The 23,534-nt window shown below is 32.6% G+C and overlaps 2 protein-coding genes across 2 annotated transcripts in view; one reads left to right on the plus strand and one right to left on the minus strand.

Annotated features, from left to right (window-relative positions):
* Nucleotides 1-11,583: 11,583 nt before the first annotated feature.
* On the minus strand, nucleotides 11,584-13,502 carry LOC127738651 (shootin-1-like). Its single transcript, XM_052249975.1, has one exon. It carries the CDS (start codon nucleotides 13,455-13,457, stop codon nucleotides 12,006-12,008), a length of 1,452 nt encoding a protein of 483 aa, XP_052105935.1. The 5' UTR covers nucleotides 13,458-13,502; the 3' UTR covers nucleotides 11,584-12,005.
* Nucleotides 13,503-19,654: 6,152 nt separating this feature from the next.
* LOC127738652 (ATP-dependent RNA helicase TDRD9-like) overlaps nucleotides 19,655-23,534 on the plus strand; it is a 62,083-nt gene continuing 58,203 nt past the window's right edge. The window contains exons 1-2 of the mRNA XM_052249976.1: nucleotides 19,655-19,926; nucleotides 21,249-21,327. Of these exons, the coding sequence (XP_052105936.1) occupies nucleotides 19,745-19,926; nucleotides 21,249-21,327 (261 nt within the window). The 5' untranslated portion in view covers nucleotides 19,655-19,744. The remainder of the gene's footprint in view (nucleotides 19,927-21,248; nucleotides 21,328-23,534) is intronic.

Raw genomic sequence — 23,534 nt, forward strand, 5'->3', positions numbered from 1 at the left:
GAGTGTGTCATTTGTTTTAACTATTTCAAATAAACAAAGTACGAATTATTTGTAAATATCGAGTAAAAAAAACTAGATATACTATATAGTAGGTGTACGCGAGGACTGTGACCGTGTGGTTTGGAATTGATGTTTGTTTAAATGCATAACGGGGTTTCATGTAATACAGGGAATGTACAATGCTTGTCAAGAATCCCTTCAACTTTTGTCTTTATAAGCATGATATGCTTACTTTAAAGCATTTTTTCAATGCAGAAAAGTTTTTTCAACCCCGCTTGTATACGTAGCAAAGTCCAGAATCAACTGTCCAGTAGCTATACCCCGCGTTACTAAAATATTAAATATTGAAAGACTATTTTTGTAGCTTTCATAAGAAGAAAAAGAAAAAAACATTTTTGTCCATTCAATTCATATATAAAGCCTTAACCAGTAATATTGCACTATGTCTTACACAATTATGTATATGGATCGTCAAACATTAAGTTGAGTCAACCTTGTCCAAATTCGAGCGTAACTGATGAGTTTTCTGTAGACGAAACGCGCGTCTGGATTTCAAATTATAAGCCTGGTATCTTTGATGAGATTTGACAACCACTGAGTCGATGCCACTGCTGGTGAACGTTTCGTCACCTAGGGTATCACCAGCACAGTAGTCTGCACGCCTCAGTTGACAATGTTTTCTCGGGGTAACAATCTGCTCTATCACCCTCAGCTATGTGTGTTGACATGAAATATCATTGATATGTTCATTTTCTGTGAATTAACTGTTAATATAATTTTGAATTATTCTAAACACGAAGGTTTTTCTAGCCAAAGCTATACATGCCTTAGTCCTATTTGGCAAAACCTTTTGCATATTTAGTTTTCAATGCTCTTCAATTTCGTATTTGATTTGGCCTTCCAACTGTTTTGATTCGAGCGTCACTGATGAGCCTTATGTAAACGAAACGGGCGTCTGGCGTACAAATTATAAGCCTTGTATCTTTGATGAGTTTTCACTTCTGGTTTCGTGATTTTAGATAAGTATATTAACAGCTAGGAGGCTAACGATAGATATACTACTTTTTTGAGTTCTCAACCCCTTTAAAAAGTCTACCAATTGGAGTGTAAAATAATGCCAAATGAAATAAAATTCTAACTACAAGTATGGAGTGAACAACTTTTGTTTTGACAAATGCACAATTTGTTCCCCAATTCAGGGGACAAAAGGTTTTCAAGTTAGATCAAAAACGACACTGGAAAATATGTATCATAACGCTTGAAAACAAAAAATGATTATTTCAAAATGTTCTTAGACAATTGACACTCACCTAGATCCATTTTTCAGCACACCAATCTGTAAGATGTTATACAAGTTATTATTTAAGAACAGCATAGGGACCTCGAACCTAAACTGTGATATTTCGAAACTAGCTCATTAGACATACATCTGTCATCTATTTTACTTTCAGAGATCTTCTCCCAAAAATACTGCTGAACCAATTAAAATAAAACATAACATGATTTATCCTAATGATGTCTAAAATATAGTCTGTTTATTATATTACAAGACAACATTGAACGTTGCTGCTATTGCTAAAAATACAACATAGGGTAAAATGCAGGTTGTTGTTTTGAAAATCATAATAGAAAGATAAAAACACATGTATAGAACTGTTCAGATTTTGAATGTCAACTTCTGTCAACTCTCCGTTTTAGCAAAATTACAAATTGATGAGTTTAGTCTATTACACATTTTTTATATCTTACATTGATAACTGTTATTACTGTAAACAGTTTCCGTGTAACAATTTACAAGGTGATAAGCAGAAATGTGAAAATATCAATCGTCATTTCAGGCAAAAAATTCTTTAATGAGTAAGCTGTTTCAGTTATATTGGTATTTCGTTCGCCCTTGGCCGTTAGATGGCTGCATCAGAGAGGACCATTTGATTTAGGAAGAATATGCCTGATCTTATTAGTCATCTATCGGCTAAGGCAAAAGGGACTTTATGTTTACACTATTTCCGGAATGCTTTTAGGCTGCAAATCCGTGAAAATTCGTCAGACATCAGAGCGATCTCTTACTACATGAACTTATGAATGTAGCTCCTTCGAAACTGGCGGACGGTAAGCTTTTATACTTGGTAGGACTGTAGACATTATTGATATCACAGTTTCAGTAATTGAACTTTGACCTTCTTTTACTTATGTAACACGGTGAAACCTTGTAAACACAATTCATCTGAGGCCCTTAGTTATAAAGCTGTTTATCTTGGTATGATTTTTTGTCATCTGCAGTTGCCAATATTTATAAGAGTTGTGGAACCTGATGAAAATATGAAGATGTGGTATGGTTTCCAATGATACAACTATCGACCTAGAATCAAATGGTTCTTAGCAAATAAAGGTCACCGTATGGTCTTAGAAGAAAAATCCATTCACCTGAAAAAGACCCCGACATGACAAAATGAAAAACAAATCAAACGAGAAGTCAACGTGCTGGTTTATGCCAAATCGATAAACCAAATCAATTATGACGGACAGCACACAAAGACGACTGATGAGTTATAAACTCCTCAATTATAGATTGTATGAATATAAAAATAAGAAAAAACGTGGTATGGTTGCAAATGAGACAACTCTCAAAAAGAGACCAAATGACACAGAAATTAACAAATATACGTCACCGTACGGAGGATGAGGAAAGCCCATACCCCATAGTCAGCTATAAAAGGCCCCAAAATCACAAATGTAAAACTATTCAAAAATAAAGGCAACAGTAGTATACCGCTATTCCAAATTTATAAATCGATTGAGAAAAAAACAAATCCGGGTTACAAACTAAAACTGAGGGAAACACATCAAATATAAGAGGAGAACAACGACACAACAGAAACACAACACTAAAATGAAACACACACAGAAACGAACTATAATATAACAATGGCCAAACGAGAAACTAACGGCCTGATTTATGTATAAAATAATGAACGGAAAATGAACATGATATATAGCAACCACTGAATTACAAGCTCCTGACTTGGGACCGGCACATACAGAACCCGCCCCCTAATCTTGGACAGAGTTGTAACAGTACAACATATGAACAAACCATAAAAATCAGTTGAAAAGGGCTTAACTCATCAGAAAGATACCAAGCAAAAACATGTAACAAAAACACAGAGTCGACGTGGCAGGGTACTTATACATCTCCACAACAAAAAGACACTAAGTACAGATCTGAGAGCACTCGCAGTTACTGACAGCTAATTCAAAGCCAATGATAACTAATAAAAAATCATGTATCTAAGACTAAAATATCAATCAGTACACATCCAACATCCAACGAATTAACTGTAAAGACGTAATAAACAGAGAAAAACTTGACCTTGTGCATTGCCAAGATACAGGTATCGACAGATTGTAGAGTCATGAAAATGTGTCCTTTTCCCGATTATGAATTCGCATTGCGGTTGATAGCAACCCTATTCAGACACCCGGTCTTGCTCCTTTTGGAGTTTTTCTTTGTTACCTTGATTTGTTTCTTCTTAATTGATTTACGAATTTGAACAAAGTTTCAACCAAATATCTACAAGGGGTCCTTGATGGAAATTTTACCATGAATACTTGCAATTCAAATAGGCACATTGAAACATATTGAAAAAAGGCGCCATCCCCCTACCCTTCAGATTTACATACACACACTGATGACGTAATGGTCTGTTAGAAAGACATTGGTGTTGAATCTAGATTATATATATTTAAATAGAATATAAAGTAAAAGATTATGGGAGGCATTACTGTCTTCATTGTATCCTTGTCAAATTTCAAGAACATTAATGCTTAAGAAATTGTGAAGTTTAACAAAGTTTTGGCTATCAATGGAAATCACCATCATCCTATCCAAGAAATAATGTAAGATCCCAGAGAGGAATTGTACCATGTATCATGTAAAATTCTCACATTTAATAGACTGAGACAGTGACAGTTTGTGTGTATCCTAGTACTGGCTTTAGTGGCTGGTCATACTTATTTTTATATCACTTCTAACCAGTACAGTATGTTCTCTGTCTATTTGATATCAAAATAAATTTTTACACTTTGAACAGGCAATACATTTATATCTTCATTTTGTTTGAGTAAAATATAACCAACGCTCAAATAGGTGCCTTTGGGGATCCCGGTTTTGCTTTTTGTCATTTTTGTTTTGTTTGGTCAACTCTTTAACGTTTGTGTATTTTGGCTTCGAGCATCACTAAAGAGAAATTAATGGTTCAAAATGAGCACCTGGTTCAGTAAAATTTGTAATTTTAATGTTATTACTACCACTGGGTCGATATTCCTGCTGGTGGACTGTTAGGATATTACCATAGTGCAGTCAAATTTGTACCGTGAAAGTTATTGCATAGAAAGTGTATGTGGTTTTGACACCAATATATTTGTAAATATCATATGTCAACCCTTATATTTTTGTGTGTTTCTGTGTCATTGTGTTGCTGTCTTAGTATATGTAAGAGAATGATAATCCCTTTCTTCATGATTAAGTACGATCGTTGTCAGTGCAATGTTTGTAATTAATGCATGACTTACTTTTTAGGCATGATTTCATTTATGGATTAGTTTTAGTGATGTAAGGACTTTCTTATAATTTTGGAAAATATAATAGATTGTGTTTTAGACATTAGATGACAGAACAGTACAATGAAATGGTAAGAAATGTTTCCTGATTGTGAGTATGAATGTAAATCATGTAATACTTTAGCGAGGAATTATCTTTTTGTTTATTTCCTGTTCAAATCAATAGATTCAAAATTTGAGTTACAAATAAGTTTTATTTTACAGCCAATATTTTAGTCCAGTCATTACATCAAATACTACTTCATTATGTCAGGGAAATGTTTAAATACAATGCCTTTAAAATAGTTTAAAATATATTCAAAAGTTAAACTAAATTTCTTTTTTTTGAATTTTATCAGAATATTGGAAATTACTATTCTCACCAACCGCGGATCCAATAATCTGAGTTATTGAAAGAGTAGGCGCTAAAGATTTAGGTTTTATTTAATTTTAAAACTTTCTTTTCTTTTCCTTTTTTTTTGCATTGCTTTGATATTGTTTACTCTTTTTTTTTTTAATAATTTGAAGTTAATAATATTCTCATAATAACGTTAATGGTACCAATGTTACTGCACCAGTAAACTTCATCTAATTTTGATTTTTTTGTTTATTTCAAAATTCAACTTTTGGTCAGTTTTAAGCACAAATTCTTTCAAGCTGATAAATGTGCTTCGGGGCATTTGTAACTCATTTATAGAAACTCTTTGTTTTGAACTGTAAGTAGGCCTAAACAATAGGATAATCCCTTACTAAGAACATGATTTCATTCATTCTTCACATTTAAGAAACACCAAAACCTACAATTGCATTGGTCGAAAGCACTTTGCTATATTCTAATTGACGTTTGTCGCATATCTTATTTTTTTCATATGTCCACAGAAATCTGCGACTATAATACAATTATCGTTTTGATGGGTGCGGTTTAGAATGATGAAACATATAACGTTGCATCAAATTGTAAGTATTTTTTCAACAGACAATCGGCATTACTATGGAAACCAATTGAGTTTCTTTTCTTGTCTACTTGTTCCTTTATTCCTTTGGGGCATACTGCATACAGGAGTTTCTTAGTAATATGGAAAAGAAGCTAGCATTAACCTTTAACTTCATCTTCCCCTATATACCGGCAATTGATGACATCTCACTAAATAATTAAAATTTTGGTGACTATGTTGAACGCATCGATTCCTTCGAACATGACATACAGAATACCACAGGTACAGTTAAGTTTACCTCATATCTTGACTTACAATGAGGTTCGTTTAAGAGTAAAACTTTGCGACAAAAGAGATTAGTTAGCTCTGAACCTTACCTTTCTATGTAGAAATATTGCAGCAGCGCTTGAGTATGGAGTACTAGCAGTTTCTTCCAGTCAATACGATATTCCAATGCTTGCGTTTCCTATCATGATTTCTTGAAAGAGGGTTGCTGACAAATATGTTATTGAACCAAGGTTTCTTATCTGAGCGTCACTGGTGAGTCTTATGTAGACGAAACGCGCGTCTGGCGTATTAAATTATAATTTACCCTGGTACCTTTGATAACTATTTACACCAGTGGGTCGATGCCACTGCTGGTGGACGTTTCGTCCCCGAGGGTATCACCAGCCAAGTAGTCAGCACTTCGGTGTTGACATGAATATCAATTATATGGTCATTTTAATAAATTTCCTGTTGACAAAACTTCAAACTTTTCGAAAAACTAAGGATTTTCTTATCCCAGGAATAGATTACCTTAGCCCTATTTGGCACAACTTTTTGGAATTTTGGGTCATCAATGCTCTTCAACTTTGTACTTGTTTGGCTTTATAACTAGTTTGATCTGAGCGTCACTGATGAGTCTTATGTAGACGAAACGCGCGTCTGGCGTATTAAATTATAATCCTGGTACCTTTGATAACTATTCTTAGTGGTAAAACTAAAGTCATTCCTTAAAATTTCAAATATTTTATGAACCCCATCACGAGTTGGTTGACCGTCATAAGATATCTGTCACAGACGACCACGGATATGTTCCACTTGTCGTAGCAACATTCCAGTTCTCTTTTTCTCGATTGCTGCAATGCAATTTCACCGATTCAGAATTGTAGCCAAACGATTGCTTACCATGAACAAGACGGATTCCGCGTGAGGATTAGGATCTGCTTATCTGTCAGGGCCTCCTGAGACCACCCTCTGTTTTAGTGGGGATTATCAGTTTCAGTTTGCTATGTTGTTTGTGTAGAATGTAGTTTGTCTTTTTGTCATTTTTGTTTTTGTTTTTGCCATGGTTTCGTCTCTTCGACTTATAAGCTGTGTGCTTTGTTATATTCTGTGTGTTTTGCTATAATTTAAAAAATATAATAGTTAAACAAAAATTTTCACCGAAAACGATCGTCTATACAATATCTAATGAAACGGCAACTGATTAAGGTAGCTAGGGTGTCTAAAAGTTCGACGATAATTTTTTCTTAAACTTCGGTTAAAAACTTCTTGGTTAATGTACTATCAAATTTCAATATAATAACTGGGGTCACGGACCTTGTTTATTCATTACAATACATGGAAATTAACGAAATCACAGTCATTCTATATGGTTATATAGGGGAAACTTAATTTTTCCTTATTGAGGAATATCAAACGCTAGAATTTGTTAAAATTCAATGACAGGATTGTTTTCATTAAACACTTCCTAAATATGAAATATTTGGGGTCTTTATTTAAATCTGTTTTGTGTTTTGTTTTGTTTAATCTTGTAAACTCACACTTATAAACAGAAAATGTAAATAGCAAAAATGATTAACAGTGTTAGATCTACAAAAATATAATTTTACAGCTAATGTGAAATATTGTACTTCAACGACCATTTTAATAGTTTAAATTTACCAAGCGGAAATAAACACATTTATTCTAAAACCAGTTGCTGGCATGGTACTAGCTATGTTCTTCCCGTATTATTTATGATGGCATGATACCAAACCCCTAACGGGAGGGATTGTGAGTGATTTTCATATGATGAAGACATAATCTTTCGATCAGCTTAATTGAGGTCTGGAGCTGGCGTGTCAGTAACTGCTAGTTTCTTCTGTTACCTATTCTAACATCGGACTCGGACTTCTTTCAAATTGAGTTTTACTGTCCGTATTGCAATGTGTTTGTTTACTCCACATTGGCTAGAGGAATAGAGGAGGATTGAAATTTCAAAAAAACAAGATTAATCCGTCGCATTTTTGCGCCTGTCCCAAGTCAAGAACCTCTTGCCTTGGTAGTTATTGAGTGATTATTTAATTTTGGTTCATTTGTATGTTTCGGAGTTAACTTATAGAAGAAACATTGGTGGTCTTGGGCTGTTTTCTGTTCTTTGGTCGGGTTGTTGTCTCCTTGACACATTCAACGTTTCCATTCTCCATTCTAGGAAAGGGGAAATTGCCTACATTTTTCCATTTGTCTGAACTAATTGAAGTTTCAAGATAAATTATCTAGTCATGTCTTCTTTTGAAAGTTTTCCATTATATAGTTTGGAAGGCATTTCATAAATGAACTCATCATAGATACCAGGATTGAAATTTTGTATTTGCGCCAGACGCGCGTTTCGTCTACAAACGACTCATCAGTGACGCTCGAATCAAAAAAAGTTAAAAAGGCCAAATAAAGTTGAAGAGCATTGAGCACCAAATATTCCTAAAAGTTTTGCCAAATACAGCTAAGGTAATCTATTCCTGAGGTAGAAAAGCCTTAGTATTTTAAAAATTCAAGGTTTTGTAAACAGTTAATTTATAAAATATGGTTGTAACGAAACTAAGAATACTAGTACATTTTATTGATACGATAACTTGTTTAACTGACAGTGAAACATGGAAAAGTCAGGGTAAAAATTTCCCGTTTTTAATTCTCTCTCTCTCTCTCTCTCTCTCTCTCTCTCTCTCTCTCTCTCTCTCTCCTTTATTTTCTCTTTCAATGATTTGTTCTTGCTATTAAGGGGAGAGCTAACAAGCTTTTACAATTATATTGATATATATCTTGCGGCAGGTTTATTACAGATGAGTGTTTCCAATCCCATCGACCTTTTATGTGTGTCGTTCGGTTGCTCATCGTAATATATTCAACATCTCTTTGCTTTTGCTTGTATCTCCCTAAGAATGACGTGCTTAATGGACTGTTTGTCATTCTTCTGTTTCCTTTTGACTTAAGATTTAACTTGTGGTTAGAATTCCCTTTGGTATCTTCTTTTCAAAGATTCTGAGAAAGAGTAACAACACATCAACATACATATGTATATCAATAAAATCAAAATTTTATTCACAACTACACACTGATGTTGCAAAGGATTTTGATGCTATACTGCAAATTTGTACATGTTTTGATGCATCAAGGACATCCGTGACCAAATTCATAAATAAAAGTGTGAAGCTATTCTTATGATAAAATGTTTGCTTTTGGTTAGTTTAAACAGTATCTATATTGAAAAATCATAACAGTTTGATAACATGATTTTACATAGCAGTCAATTGTCTGCTCTATGGTCGGGTTGTTGTCTCTTTGACACATTCCCCATTTCCATTCTCAATTTTAATTATGGGATTCGGAAACAAGTTTGGTAAAACTTTTATGAAACAATTATATAACAAGCAGTATGATGTGCAGTTTAAGGTAACACATACTAAATTTCAATAAATGCACACAAACAAAAAATTATATAAAATTGCAAATTTCAGCCATCTGTTGATATTAACTTGGTCAAATGTTTAGAAATTACTTTTATTTTTTTATACTTTACTTTTTTTTATTGCAAAACATGAAACACTGGCGGGTTAAAATGCAAACATAGTACATTGTATACACAAGTGAAAAGAAACATAATACATGATAAATGTTTTAAACAAGTCAAGTTGATATTAAACATCAAACAGTGATGATTTGAATTTTGATTAAGAACGAATGACTCTTAGTGAAAGAAATTCAAGTAAAATTGGACCTTTTGGCAAATTCTATAAGTGCTTTTTTATCCATGTGTAAGGATTTTTTATTTTACTGAATTTAGGAAATTGGGCATAATGTTATCATGTATTACTGCAAACTTACCTTAGTGAAGATAAAAGACTTTCTTTCAATCTTGCTCTTATACAATGAAGTATGGAGATTTGGTGAGGACAATTGTACTAATAAGATAGTGTGAATAAATGTTATTTATATCCTTTTAACGGAATTGTTCACGTTCATTTCGTGGTAGAACTCAATCCAAATCTAAAAATATTGTCTTAGTAGAAGTCACATCCCAAAGCGGAAACGGAAAAAATTATCTTAACCGGATATTTTTAAAATAGAAAGTTAGTTTTCAAAAGGATTGCACTTCGATTTTATATTTCTTAATTGCTCATTAAAATTTCTGCAAATTAATGCTGCACAAAGATAGACATATGCAACAAATGCAGTTTTAACAGGTTATATGAAAATAAGATATGTAATGATTGCCAACGAGACACTTCAACTTTCGACAAAAGAGTAATTGACGTAGATTTAAATCCATCAAATAGTCATTAGTCATCATTAAGATTTGATCACCATATAAACACACATACTTGAGATTTGACTGTGTTTCTCTGACAATAATATGTGTGTTTTCGGTATTTGCTTCATTTTGGTGTCTGTCTGGTGTAATTACTAGTACATAAAACTTTGATTGTATATTCGGGAGTAAAAATGCCTTACTTCCATATATTGATCCTATGTAACAGAATATGAAAGTACAAATGGTCATACTGTTTATTTATGGTAGTGAAATTTTGAATTTTTACATTACTCTTTACGTTTCAAATCATTAAGTTTTTTTCTTTCCTAAGGCAGCCCCGAAACCTATGATTAATATCGGGCGTAGAAAATTGCATGAAGACTTGAATCTGCACAGATGTAGGTGTGTTGTACAAATTTTCAAGAAGAAAACGTAGAGCAAACCAATTTATTGATTTGCTCTCTCGTTCAATTGTCAGTGTTGTTTGCTGTTATTTTGTGGAAAAAAGTCGCCAAAAGGATATAGTAGTTTCGTGACAAACTAGGAAACAATTACCATGCATTTAGTTATAGGTTCTAGGTACTGACGTTGTGTATCATTTTTTCAGTTTTCCTTTTATTTTTATTTGTTCTGTCATGTTCCTTTTGGTCGTATGACTCTTGACGTAGCTCGTTATTTGTGAATCCAGCTTTCGGCATTTTGTCTTTAGATGTTCCTAATGCGGTTTGGTCCGGATGTGGGATTCGGTCGAATAAAATTTTTATAGTCATTTTCTTTTTATAAACCCTTGTAGTTATATTTAACTTAATTTGTACTTTATCAGTAAAGTGTGTATATGACATTATGTTTTACAATACTGTACTTTCAACTACAAAAAGCTTTTTTTGTTGGCGTCTTTGTTAGATTTAATTTTATGTTTGTTTTGCTATGTTTGCTTTGAAATTTTAAGTCATTTGTGTTGCATATCTATGACGTATGTTAACACAATTTGTGGCTGTTGTATCCAAATCATTGTCATGTGAAGCAATTTTTGTGAATATAACGAAACTATTCCATAACTGCCATACAAGTGGGAGGTGTATGTGGCTTGCTGTATTACCTGTTTAAAACCACCATATTCTTCGGGAAATGCCTGTACCAAGTCAGGAATGTGTCAGTTGATTGCCAGTCGTTCAGTAGTTGATATACTCGAGGATTTTGTTTTACCTTGATGTTTGATATTTTTGTTAATACATTTTGTTTTTATCAAATTGACAGCAGATATGTCGTTGTTCTCCCACTCTACTTTCTTTTCCTTTCTACTCGACTCTGAATAATCTAAGTGATCTGTATGTGAAAACCAAACGTTAAGTTCCTGGTACGGGTATATTTGTCCACAGTACCAATAAACGATGACAACATTGTGAAGATCCAAGAGAAACTACAAACTTTTGTATACTAGTATACTTTTAATGTCTGCATGGAAGCCATTGAACGGATATAAAACATTAATCACTCTTTGATTTGAAAAGTAGACTTTATTTGCTCAATAGTCAATTTTCTTTCAATATATGAATTAAGCATCTTATTTTACCATTCACTATTTCAATTGTTATTTCGGAAGATACAATCCAAATTTCTCGCTGTCTCATTTTTTACTCCGTTAATTTCAATAAATATTAATGAATTGATGTGACCTAAAATTAAGAAAGAAGTCATTTTACAAAAAATTACAAGCAAAACAAGACAGACACCATAACTTATATGATCATACATCCATGGTAACAACATTTTTCCGTTAATAATATGTTCGCAGTTATAGTTAACTACTGAATAATAGAACAAAACAAACTTTCTGGTCCCTCGAAGATTCGAAATTCTTTTAACATGTGTATTTAATAGAATTGTAAGAAATATACAAACATAATATCCTTAAATCATTATTCATTCGTTTGACTGTCTTCTCGTTTAACACGTCGAAAAGCTTTGGCCAGTTCAGAATGGGGTTCAACGCTATTTACAGGGTGTGACGATACAGTTCCACTTTTTCTTTGCGTATTCTTAAAGCGATTCAGTACACTATGTAGCTCAAGCATGGCACCGGGGTTTTCACCGTCCTTCATATCTGGCTTTTCTGTAATTTGACGCGAATTCTCCTTCAGTATTGGCTTTCCAGAATTGATTCTCTTCATCATTTCTTCCAGTGCTTTGCCATACCCCTTTTCATCTACACCTGCCTGTTGACCAGGTGCCGGTTTCTTCTTTTTGTTTCCCCTTATTCTTGCTAAGAATCCTTTTGACTGCGAAGTCGGTGGAGGCAAAGGTGGCGGTGGTGGTATAGGTGGACTCAAGGCCTCATCAAGTTTCTTTTCCAGCTCTTTATACTGTTTTTCTAGATTAGAATATAGTTTTTCATAGTTTGTCACTTTCTCTGTCAATTCCTCAATCTCGGCAGAGAGTTTATCCCTTTCCTCCTCAAGCTGTGTCAGAGCTTCCTCATTTGTGGCATTTGACGTTTGTTTTTGTAAATCGTCCACATCCCTTTCTAAATTGCTTTTTTCCTCTTCCAACTCCTCAATTTTACATAAAGCAAGAATCAGATGTTGGTCATTAGCAACTTTTGACATTAGAATTGTACTCTGTTTTTTCATGGCTTCATTTTGTGCTGTGATCTTTTGCATATTTTTCTCTGCTTCAGTCCTCTGTTTAGCTTCGATTTCATACTTGTTTTTCAAATGTTCATATTCTTCATACGCTGACTCTGACATTGTAGATAACTCAGTCATGGCATTTTGGTACTGTGTTAAAGTGTTCTCAGTTTGATTGAGACTTTGTTTTAAATGCTCATTCTTCTGTTGAAGACGAAAGTTATTTTCACGTTCTGTAGATAACTCCTCTGTAGCTGTTGCGAGAGAGGTGACATTGTGAGAAACTTTTTCCTCTAAATCTTTGATTGTGTTGTTAAGCTTATCCGTATATTCCTTGTATCCTGCGGTCTCCTCTTCCTCCTCCGGTTCTTCGAGAATTTCCTCTGGCACTTGGGTTATATCAATCTTCTCCAAATGGCTAAGCAAAGCCTGTGATTGACGTTTTAATGTGATGTTTTGAGAGGTCACTTTTCGAGCAATATTTTCAGCCTCATTTCTGCAGTTTACTTCAATGTCATATTTTACCATCAGTCGTTCATGTTCTGAAACGGCAGGTTCGATCAAACCTTTCATGTCATCCAACATGGCCTCCCTTTCTTTGAGTGTTTTAACGATTTCATCGTACTGTTGTTCATTCTCCTTATACTTTTCCAGCAGTTCATCGTACTTCTTCAGTACCTGTCTTGCTATAGCTTTAATCTCTTTTAACTCCCGACAATTAGCACAGTCAGTTGTAGCCATCATTTTATTCTAACACGGAAACATATTTATTTTGCGGAAGAAACTTTTTTATTTGTACAATTTGCTCTAATTAAAATTTTCAATTGGTTTGACAAGGAAGTGTCCTCTTGAAAGGTTCAAGCATGGGGTGGTTTATTGAATAAAATTTTAATAATTTATAATTTTATAAATCTCCATTCGAATTTTTTACAATATACTAATATAAGATAATATAACATCAAAAAGTGATCGTTAAACTTTGCTTTACTCCTCCCCCTTTTGAAGACGTACATGGGGACCGAAATTAAAATCTTGATTTGAAGTGCCCCTTGACATATATTTACATTCTGAACGGTTCAAACCACTGTTCAAAAGTTTGAATTCTGATATTGTTGAATTTTACATGTACATTTTGATAGGAATACAAAAAAAACTATCCAAGTGAACGCTTCGACTAAATTAACCGTATTGGATACATTTATATAATAATAGGATTGAAAAATATTAATTTGAGGCCTTCTGTCAAGAATACTAATTTACTCTGAAATACAACCACTTCCTTGAAAATAAATATGATTATTTGAAAAAAAATAAAGGTCATGGAATATCGATATATTCTCTCTAAAAAAAAAAAAGAAACGCATAATGATTTTTTTTCCAAAATATTGTTCTGTATACTTCAAATCTATTTTCACAGCAAAAATTCACACATAAAAGTTATACAGGATTCTAGACAATGATTTGATAAAAACAGTCAGAAACAATAAATTGGGTCAATTTCCGGTAATATCGATTGTTACCACCATGTGCGGCTAACACTATACCGCATCTATTTGGCATGAATTGTATAAAATTTCGTTTGTTTTCTTTGTATCCTTGCATTGTCTTGCTAAAACATCTGCCTCTTTATATTGTGACTGCAAGGTATCGTCTCTATAACATTGAGCCGTTAATTTCTTTGGTATGCACTAGGTTTGTTCTGCAGTTGTTAGATATTGCTGCCCATATCATGACGCTTCCATCGATAAATCTTTAAACTCCTGTACACAGGCGGTATGAAACCCTCATTTTGGGCCTGTATAAGCGGGTTCGTCCTTTCCTTCTTTTGAGAAAAATACATGACTCATCATTTACCAAATTTGGCGCCAGTTTCTCAAAGTTAAGTTCTTTAATGTATGACACCAACGAACACGTGCATATATGTGTACCTGGTAAAAACTTGTCTATAACTTATCCGAGGGCTTCATGATCAAATTCCGCAATTAGCGACTGTCTGTGTTTAAACTCTTCGTCGGTAAACTTGGAATACCAACAGCAGGTTTTGTAGCAATAGATGTGCGATTATGCACATGGAACACTCGAACCGACCTTGGGCTTGATTAGTGAGGCATGACATACCGCTGCTAGAGCAATTTTGTGCTGAACCAGCTAAAGCCCGCCTCCAGGTGCGGATTTTTCTCGCTGCTCTCGTTTTCTGCTTTTTGGTCGGGTTGTTGTCTCTTTGACAGATTCCCCGTTTCATTCTCTATACTATTCTCTGCCGAAGGTTAAATGCAGCAGAGTGCATAGCGGCATTTTAAAGTCGCAATGACAATCGCATTTTTGACACATGTATAGGTTTTATACACAATAGTTGCAAGGGTAATTTAGCCACAAGTTTAACTGTTCTTCTACACAGTAACTATATTTTTCATGTCTTACAATTTGTTCGTACTGGAATTCTGCATTTTAAGTACAACCGTGTCAACTCATTGCTTGGATATTTGATATTCACTTATTTATTGTCGACGTTTCTTTAAAAAATTAGTCGGTCCTTTGTATTTCGTTTTTGTAGATTATACATCTATTTTGTTTCTTTTTTATGGCGTGTAGAGTATCGAATTTTCTTCTTTTCTTTTTTTTTTTCTAAAATGATATTTGGCTAAAAAGTATAGACTTAAGGCTAAATATGAGGTGTGCCGAAATCAGGATCGAAAAAAAAAACAACAGCGAAAATTTCCAGATATGTTATATATCCTATATTGGAAATTGGAAAATTCCATTTGTATCTATATATCTAGATATGTATAATTTTTTGACAGATTGCCTACTTTATGGAAGGACATTCTTGTACTCGGTTGATTATGAGACACTAAATAAGTAAAATAAAGCTTACAATCGTTGCAATTTGTGGGAAAAAATTACTGTTTTTCTATGATTTTGCCTTGATAGAAAAACAAAAAAACTATTTGAAACTTGAAAAAATTTAAACAATTCAAAAATGTACATTAAGGGATATGTTTCAGGATTATTATATATACGAGAGTAAAGGCTTTAAGTAGTTTGCAATTCTAAATAGAAAAGAAATAAGTCTTGTTAAAAAAAAGTTCATAAAATAGTTTATCTTTTCAATGAGAAGCAGGTTTATTGATTCACGATAGAAACTCTTACACGTACTTCCCTAAAACAAAAGAAAGGACGTCTTTATTGTTTATATTCAAACAAAGAGATCAAAGTTTACTGATAAAAAAGAACAAAACACTTGTTTGCAATGCATACCAAAGAAAACGATATCAATCTGTCTATTTTTCACATGATTTTTCGACCGTGTGAAATCATCTTTTGATATTCAAATATAGATACCAGATTGTTTAATATTCTTTCATTTCGATATTAAATCCAGAAGAGTAAGCTCTTTTCTCCATTAGTAAGCAAAATCAAAAATCAGTATAGTGTATAAAGAGTTATCAATAGAAAGAAACTTAGATTATTATCAGTTTACGCATGCTTTGATTTATGTTTTCCGGATACCAGTTTAATCTATTTTTTTTTTATATGAAATACATTTAAGAATTGTTGTCTTGATACAAGATTTTAGATTTTAACACTGCTTACATTCGATGACTGGTTTACATACAATGCAAACACGAAAAAAGTAAAAAAAAATCATCGTTTTTTTTTTCACTCATATCCAAATAAACATAAAGTATTGTCCCAATTATGCCTGTAATACTGGTCACTGGAAGAGGGGCAATAAATAACCATGTTTTATAGATTTACGTCCAATCAAGTAAACCGATGAAATATATCAATAATTTCCCCAAATGAAGAAAAAACATGACTGTCATTTATTTAGTGCACAAATTATTAGGTATAAACATATAAGCAGTAAGATTTCACATACTAAATAAATTAATTATATCCAGTCTATCTCAATTATGCAGATATATTAAAATGCATTAAACAAATCTCAATTTGAACAAAAAATGCCATTAAAGTAGCATTGGTACTATTTGTTGAATGATTTCATTTTACATCTTGTTGGGTATGCCTTTAGAATGTTTTCACAAATAAAAGGAGATGTGGAATATACATCTATGAGTCAGTAACTCTATGACAAAAATAACCAAAACGCATCTAGAGGGCAACAAACAGCCTCCAACAAAAGGTAGGTGTCTTTACAATATCACAAGCTCTAAATCATCCAGTTTGTTACACATTATTCTCCATAAAATCTCGGTTAACTTCAGTTCTATTTTTAATTCATTTATTTCATTACTTATTCTTGATTTTTCCACGTTTTTTTTTCTGCTGTTATTTTTTGCTTTTTGATGATGCAATTTTGTATGGAGCTATTTACTTAAAAGATTTAAAAGACAACTTAACCAATTTAAACTGATTGTAATTGAAAGAATGCCCTTCCTATTCAGGTTTTATAGAAAATACTCAAATTTGTCAAAAGACATCAAATTTGTTGTTTTTGAACCATTTTTAGAGACGTTTACTATTTGGTAAAATGTTCAAAAATACGTTGCCATGTTATTAAAACCTCAATGTGCACACATGAACCTGTGATACTATCATGCATATTGTAAAAATTGAAAGATTTCAAAAATATGGACGCGGTGTACAATAAATTCGGGAGATATTAGCCCTACCTCTTTATGGTAATGCTAATTGGTTATAATCATTAAAACTTGGTTTCGGTTTCGTGCTATTCAATGTTTCGACGTTTGGGACATGAGCGTATACCTGGTGTAGTTGGTCATGAACATCGCTTTATGCACAATAAATATAAAGTCTTAAATAGTTATGATTATTTTTTTCAGTATTTTATGGGCTTATTATGCAAACAAGAATTTTATCTCGTTAAACACAAACTAAATGAAGAATATTATTTTTTTTTTCTTTTCTGCATGTTGACACAAAAAAATTCCCATAAATATTCTGGAATTCCAAGTGGTTTTCATTGGAACATACAGAAAAACATATTGAATACTTAAGTATTTGCTTTTTTTTATATGTTAGTCCTAATTTTGGCGAGAATGTTGCTTCATTATCATATTAGATATGCAGCACACATGCACATGTGTACAAGTTAATTTGTGGCAATGATACCATGTGCACAAATCCAACTACGAGTCGACTTAAACATTTCTGACTACATACTGTTAGGCTTGATAAGCGGGTATTATTCATGGACTTTTGCCAACAGAATGTTTAAAATAATGTCTATTGGAAGACAGATTGTCTCCATAAAACAATATGATAATATCTGGTTACTAAAAATCAGACCGTGGGCGAAATCGACATTTTAGGTGAAAGTTTGAAACTTAAGGAAATACCAAAAGAAGATAATAATAGAACTTTTGAAAGTGAAACTTGATTTATCATTAAATATGTATGCGCTCTAGCTTCCCTGTGAAAACAATTAATTCTGCTAATTTTAAGCGTCGGGGTATGTGAATTTTAACAGGCTTTTCAACTAGTTACATAATTGATAAAATAAAATTTCTGCCAACAACCGTAAATCTTAGGATATTCCGAACGGAATAATGACAATAGATAAGCGGTGTATCATTAAAGGGTCACTTTATAATCTCCCGTTTCATAAGATTTAAAATGATATACATTTTTTATGATATGATTGTTTTCTGTGAGAGTCCCACGGAGTCCCATAATTGATGTATCAACACTCATATCATTTTTTACTAAGATAAAAACTTTGCATTAATTTTGAAGATTGGATCATTTAAAGACATTCTTAAGAACGTTTTTCGTCGATTCTATATGTGAAATTTGAGCTGCAGATTAATCATATTGTTCCATGATGATCGGCATGAAAAGGTATGTCCGTAATGTACTTTCGACATGTACAGGCTACTTTTGGGCGTATAATATTACTATTAGACATTTCACTAAATAGCTATATATATCAAATAAAAGTGAAAATAGATTTATGCAGGTCGACAAATTGATACTATTTAATTACCATACGGTAAATTAAAAGGTTACGCGAGGGTACCCAAATTGCACATATTTTTACAGGTTTTTTTTTACCTACGTTTATTTATGATCCAGACAAAAGTGTCCACTTTGTGTTAATTTGTAGATTTATCCTTATTTACTAAATAGTTTCACCAATTCAATTTTGAAACCATATTGAATCAAAGAAAAACGGGTTCGAACCGACCTCCAAACAATCCATGATTCTGTAATCTTATGGTTTAAATTCTAAAGATTCGCATAATAATTATTTTTCAGTTTCTAAACTTTTAAATCCACAAAATATTATTGAATATAATTATTTATACAAATTTATTAGAGATGCATTAGAAATAAGAAACAATTCTTAAAATTATGTGTACAATTGTATTATTATATACTACATGTAAAACTTTAAAATGTTGTTTTGTATATTATCATATGATTTGTAATGAAGAACACTAATGTACTATTAGTTATCTTAATAAAGAATCTAAATCTGAATCTGGGCTGGGACTATCATACTAATGAGTATGATAGTCCCAGATCTGGGACGTATTTAATTATAACCTTGTATATTATATACCTGAATGAAGAGTACCCAAATTGCATCCATGCTTAAGTTCACATCTGCAAAAATCGAATAACTGATGTTTTTTTTAATTTCTCCAAACATTTAGAACAATTTTACAATAGGTCATGCTTACTAATTACTATGATTATTTAAGAAAGAAATGTTTATAACATATTTTTATTGCTCATGTCCACATTTTGTTTTTATTTATTTTGGATGAATACTATATTATCCTTTATCAGTTTGGTTAGTTTATCTACAATTATAAAATGTTATTGGACTCTGGCAAATTTTGTTATTTCTCCGCTAAAAGTTGTAAAAAACTGCATGGTAACGCAGTCCGTTGTCATCGTGTTCACTGAATCAACACTTTGTTTTATTTAGATACATCCATAGATGGCGCGCTTAAAGTGAAAGAAGACCAAGATGTGAAATGCAACAAAACACACTTTTAAACTTAACTTTTCTGTTTGAATAATCAATCAAAGTCAGCATGAGTCGTCTTAGGGGAGAAATAACTATTGAAGAAATAGACGACTGGTTTTCGATAGGTGCCAAGTCCGTAAAAAACACAAAATCTGTTCCCAGAACTGCAACAGGAGGAAGATTTTTCAACCCAGAAACACAAAGTGCACGTGTCCCAACAGAAAAAGTCTATGTGCCATCATATCACCAGTATGTTGCTTATATAGAATTTTGAATTTGAACTAGGCAGTGAGTTAACCGGGTGTTTAGGATAGAATACATGTCATGATCATGATGATTTTCCAATTATGAGATTTCCCCCAGTTTTGTCTTAATATATAATATGGTACATGTATGTATGTATGGTACAGATCCAATCAATAATTAACACACTTGGTCATGTTTTTACAACATTACCTGTTTGACATATTTATGTCCTAAAGGCTTAAGATAGAACTATAATGCCATTAATGGCGATAGGAGATATATAAAATATACAGCCGTTCAAGTCAAACATTTAATAACATCATGAAACTTTTGAGTATGATTTTCGAACTCAGACTCAGAATTCAACCAATCAAAATCCTGGATTTGGTGTTTCAAGCACAAATTTTGTACTCCCGAGTCCTGAGTAAAAGTTTTATGACTGAAAGCCCTATAGTAATTTTGACTTCCACCGAAGCCGACGTCATTAACATACCAACCTTGACAAACGAAAGTACAATAAAAGCTAGAGGAACGTAGTTCTCGCTATTTTCACATCAAGAACAAGGGAAAAATACCTGTATATCATGTCACTGAGGGAAAATAAATTAACATTGCATCATATAAACATAGAAGAAACTGTTTCAAACTTAATTTGTACAATACAAAAGTGATTATAAAATAAAGACGAAAATAAGAATGCAGGCTAGGACATGTTCATGTACAATGTTTAAAAAGTACAAAATTGCAATTTCTGGTAATAATTTTGTCAGAGAGGCATCACAAAAATCACAAGGCAGTATTGATTGAATTTTCAGTTTCTATCTAGTGTGAAAATTTTTTCTTTCACACATATTTTAAGAAAAATCTTGAATTCTAGGATGATAATAAATAAAGCTTTATGTCACATGGTATGGTGAGCTATGTGGTTATTGACTTCTCCAGAAATTTTCTAGGTTTATTCCTCTGAAAATTCTTTTTTCCAAAGGATAAATCTTATATACAATCATGACAATAGGGTATCTAAAGTTACTAACCCAAAGTTATTGCATTTTACCTACATTTATACAACAAATCTTTGGATTTAGGAGAACCACTAATGATAAGTCAATGATATTTGGTATAAAGTTTTACAAGCATTGGCATTTCTCATTTCCATGCAGGTTATTTGACCCTGCACCTTCAGTCATTGTTCATTGACTTTGAATGTTTTGCATAGTTTACATGTTTATTGCCATTTTAATTTCAACATTTGCATTTAACTATCAAAATTACAACAAGTGAGACTTATCTAAGTATCAACAGTTATTACTATATATATTTTTCAGACCAAGTTACAATGCTACAGCCTACGCAGAAGCTTACAGGATTGAAGAAGAGCAGGACCTATTTAATAGCCAGTCACAAGTGAGCTTATAATATATACTTAAAATCTACTACATCTTCTTTATTATTCAATTTTATAACCAAAATATATTTTACAATTCATGCTGGAACGTTGGCAAAGTTTTTGTTTTTACATTCATGTATTTATCTCTAAACTTCTCAAAATTTCAATGGGGAGTTTTATATGCATTAGAACCTACTGCATCTGTGATGTATGACATTATTGAATCATTATATTTTAATGGGAACAGCAAACAAAGTTTTAATATAATGGATGCAAGAGTCCAGTTAACACCTACTGTATATGAAAATTCTCATAATTCTAGAAAGTTGGCAGGTTAATTCATAATGTGAGATGTAGCCATTATTTGGCATCCATCTGTCTATTGGTCAAGATTAAAAATCATTAACTCATTGGAATCCACATATCAGTATTTGAAATATATCAACTTAAAAAGTAGGAGCTTATAGCTTAAATCTGTAATTTGTATATCTTCAACAAAAAGAGAAAAACATTGCATCATAATTCATTCTTCACAGTGTAAACATGTGTACATGTTGACCTATAGTTTTACTCTGCCATATTGTCATATTGTAACGAAAACCGAGCGGTCGGGCCTTAGTGTAAACTATACATATTTATCCCTTAGTGCGTTGCTATAAGAATGTGTTATGTTAGAATGAACGAGTATATAAAAAAATAAAAGTTATATCTGGTGACTCTTATTGGGTAGCGTGGACTCTGGTATCGTGGTACTATGTGGTACTCTGGTATTCTGAATACACACTGGTAAGGTTTGGTTCCTCTGGTAAGGTAATGACTCTGATATAAAAGGGTAGATAGGAGTATAGTTTTTTGTATGGTAACTCTCGATGTTTGTAAGAATAACAGACTCGTTAAATAAAAATCAACTTGTATTAACTTTAAGACGTATTAAATATCAACAATACATATAAATATTAAATAACTTAACAGTATTTTAGACTTACAGATAAATACTTTATTAACCTTCTATCGTGAATTAAAGAAAATGGATAGCGGAAAAATATACCCTGAAAGTTTACTTAGTGTAGTTTGGTAATCGGCAAATGGTAGATCAAATTCAATGCCAAAAGATAAAGTTTCTCTCGAGAAGTTATTCTCTAAATGCAACTTGGAAAGGAATTAACAAACCCACATTATACGGACGTCGTCTCCTCGGACATTGTAATAGTGTTGGCTGTCTGGTTACTACTTGGTCTGGTACATGGTATCTTTACGTATATCAAAATAATATGGAATTAACGTGTGTTACTTGCCCAGGGTAAAATCGTGCTGAAGACTTATCTGTATTCTCCGCCGTATTTATACTTAGGTAAACCAATTTACCGATTTGGTTTACCATTTACCATTTCGGAAAATACCTAAATTACCAAAACCGGAACTGGTGATTACCAAAATAGGTAATGACGTCATTGTACGTCATTTTAAGTACACAATGCACAGGTGTTCCTATGTAAAAACATAGGCAAGAATGATAAAAAGTTTTAGAGTTATCAATGTTTAAACATAGTTATACAAGAAATATATAATAAGAAAAGTCAATTATCGGTAAGATTTAAACAACGTCATCACACAATTTTAGGGGAAACAAGTTCCATTTCAGGGGACCCACATTTCGTTACACTCTCCCCACCTTTGAAAAATAATGTTTGTCCCCAAACATGAATAGGCATTTCCTAAAATTTAAAACAAGTTCTTCAATATCATTCATTAAAATATTCTATAACATACATATTCAACATTATAAAACAATATTTAATCAAATTTAATTAATCTTTGGAATGTTCATTGTTCATATACGTCTTCACGCAAAGCTTGAATTCCGCACTGTTCTTTATGATCCTTTAGTCTTGTAAATGTTCATATAGCACCAACATCGCTTCTTCTCATAACGATTGTTCATAAAACACAAGTTCTGTATATTTTGACGGATGTTAATACAGCACCATCAAATCTTCTCGGCAGGACGAATGTTCATAAAACACCCTTAATTTCTGTGTGCATAGAATGACGAATGTTTATAAAGCACCAACACATCTTCTCGGCTAGACGAATGTTCATAAAACACTAATATTATTGTACAAATGAATATCCTGAAAATAAGTTACATATCTAAACAATCAATAAATGTAAACAATATTAATAAAAAGTTGAAATAAATTGACCGTCAATTTAAAAAAAAATC

The sequence above is a fragment of the Mytilus californianus genome, unplaced genomic scaffold (genome assembly GCF_021869535.1).
Source record: "Mytilus californianus isolate M0D057914Y unplaced genomic scaffold, xbMytCali1.0.p SCAF_4, whole genome shotgun sequence".
NCBI classification, from domain to species: Eukaryota; Metazoa; Mollusca; class Bivalvia; order Mytilida; family Mytilidae; genus Mytilus; species Mytilus californianus.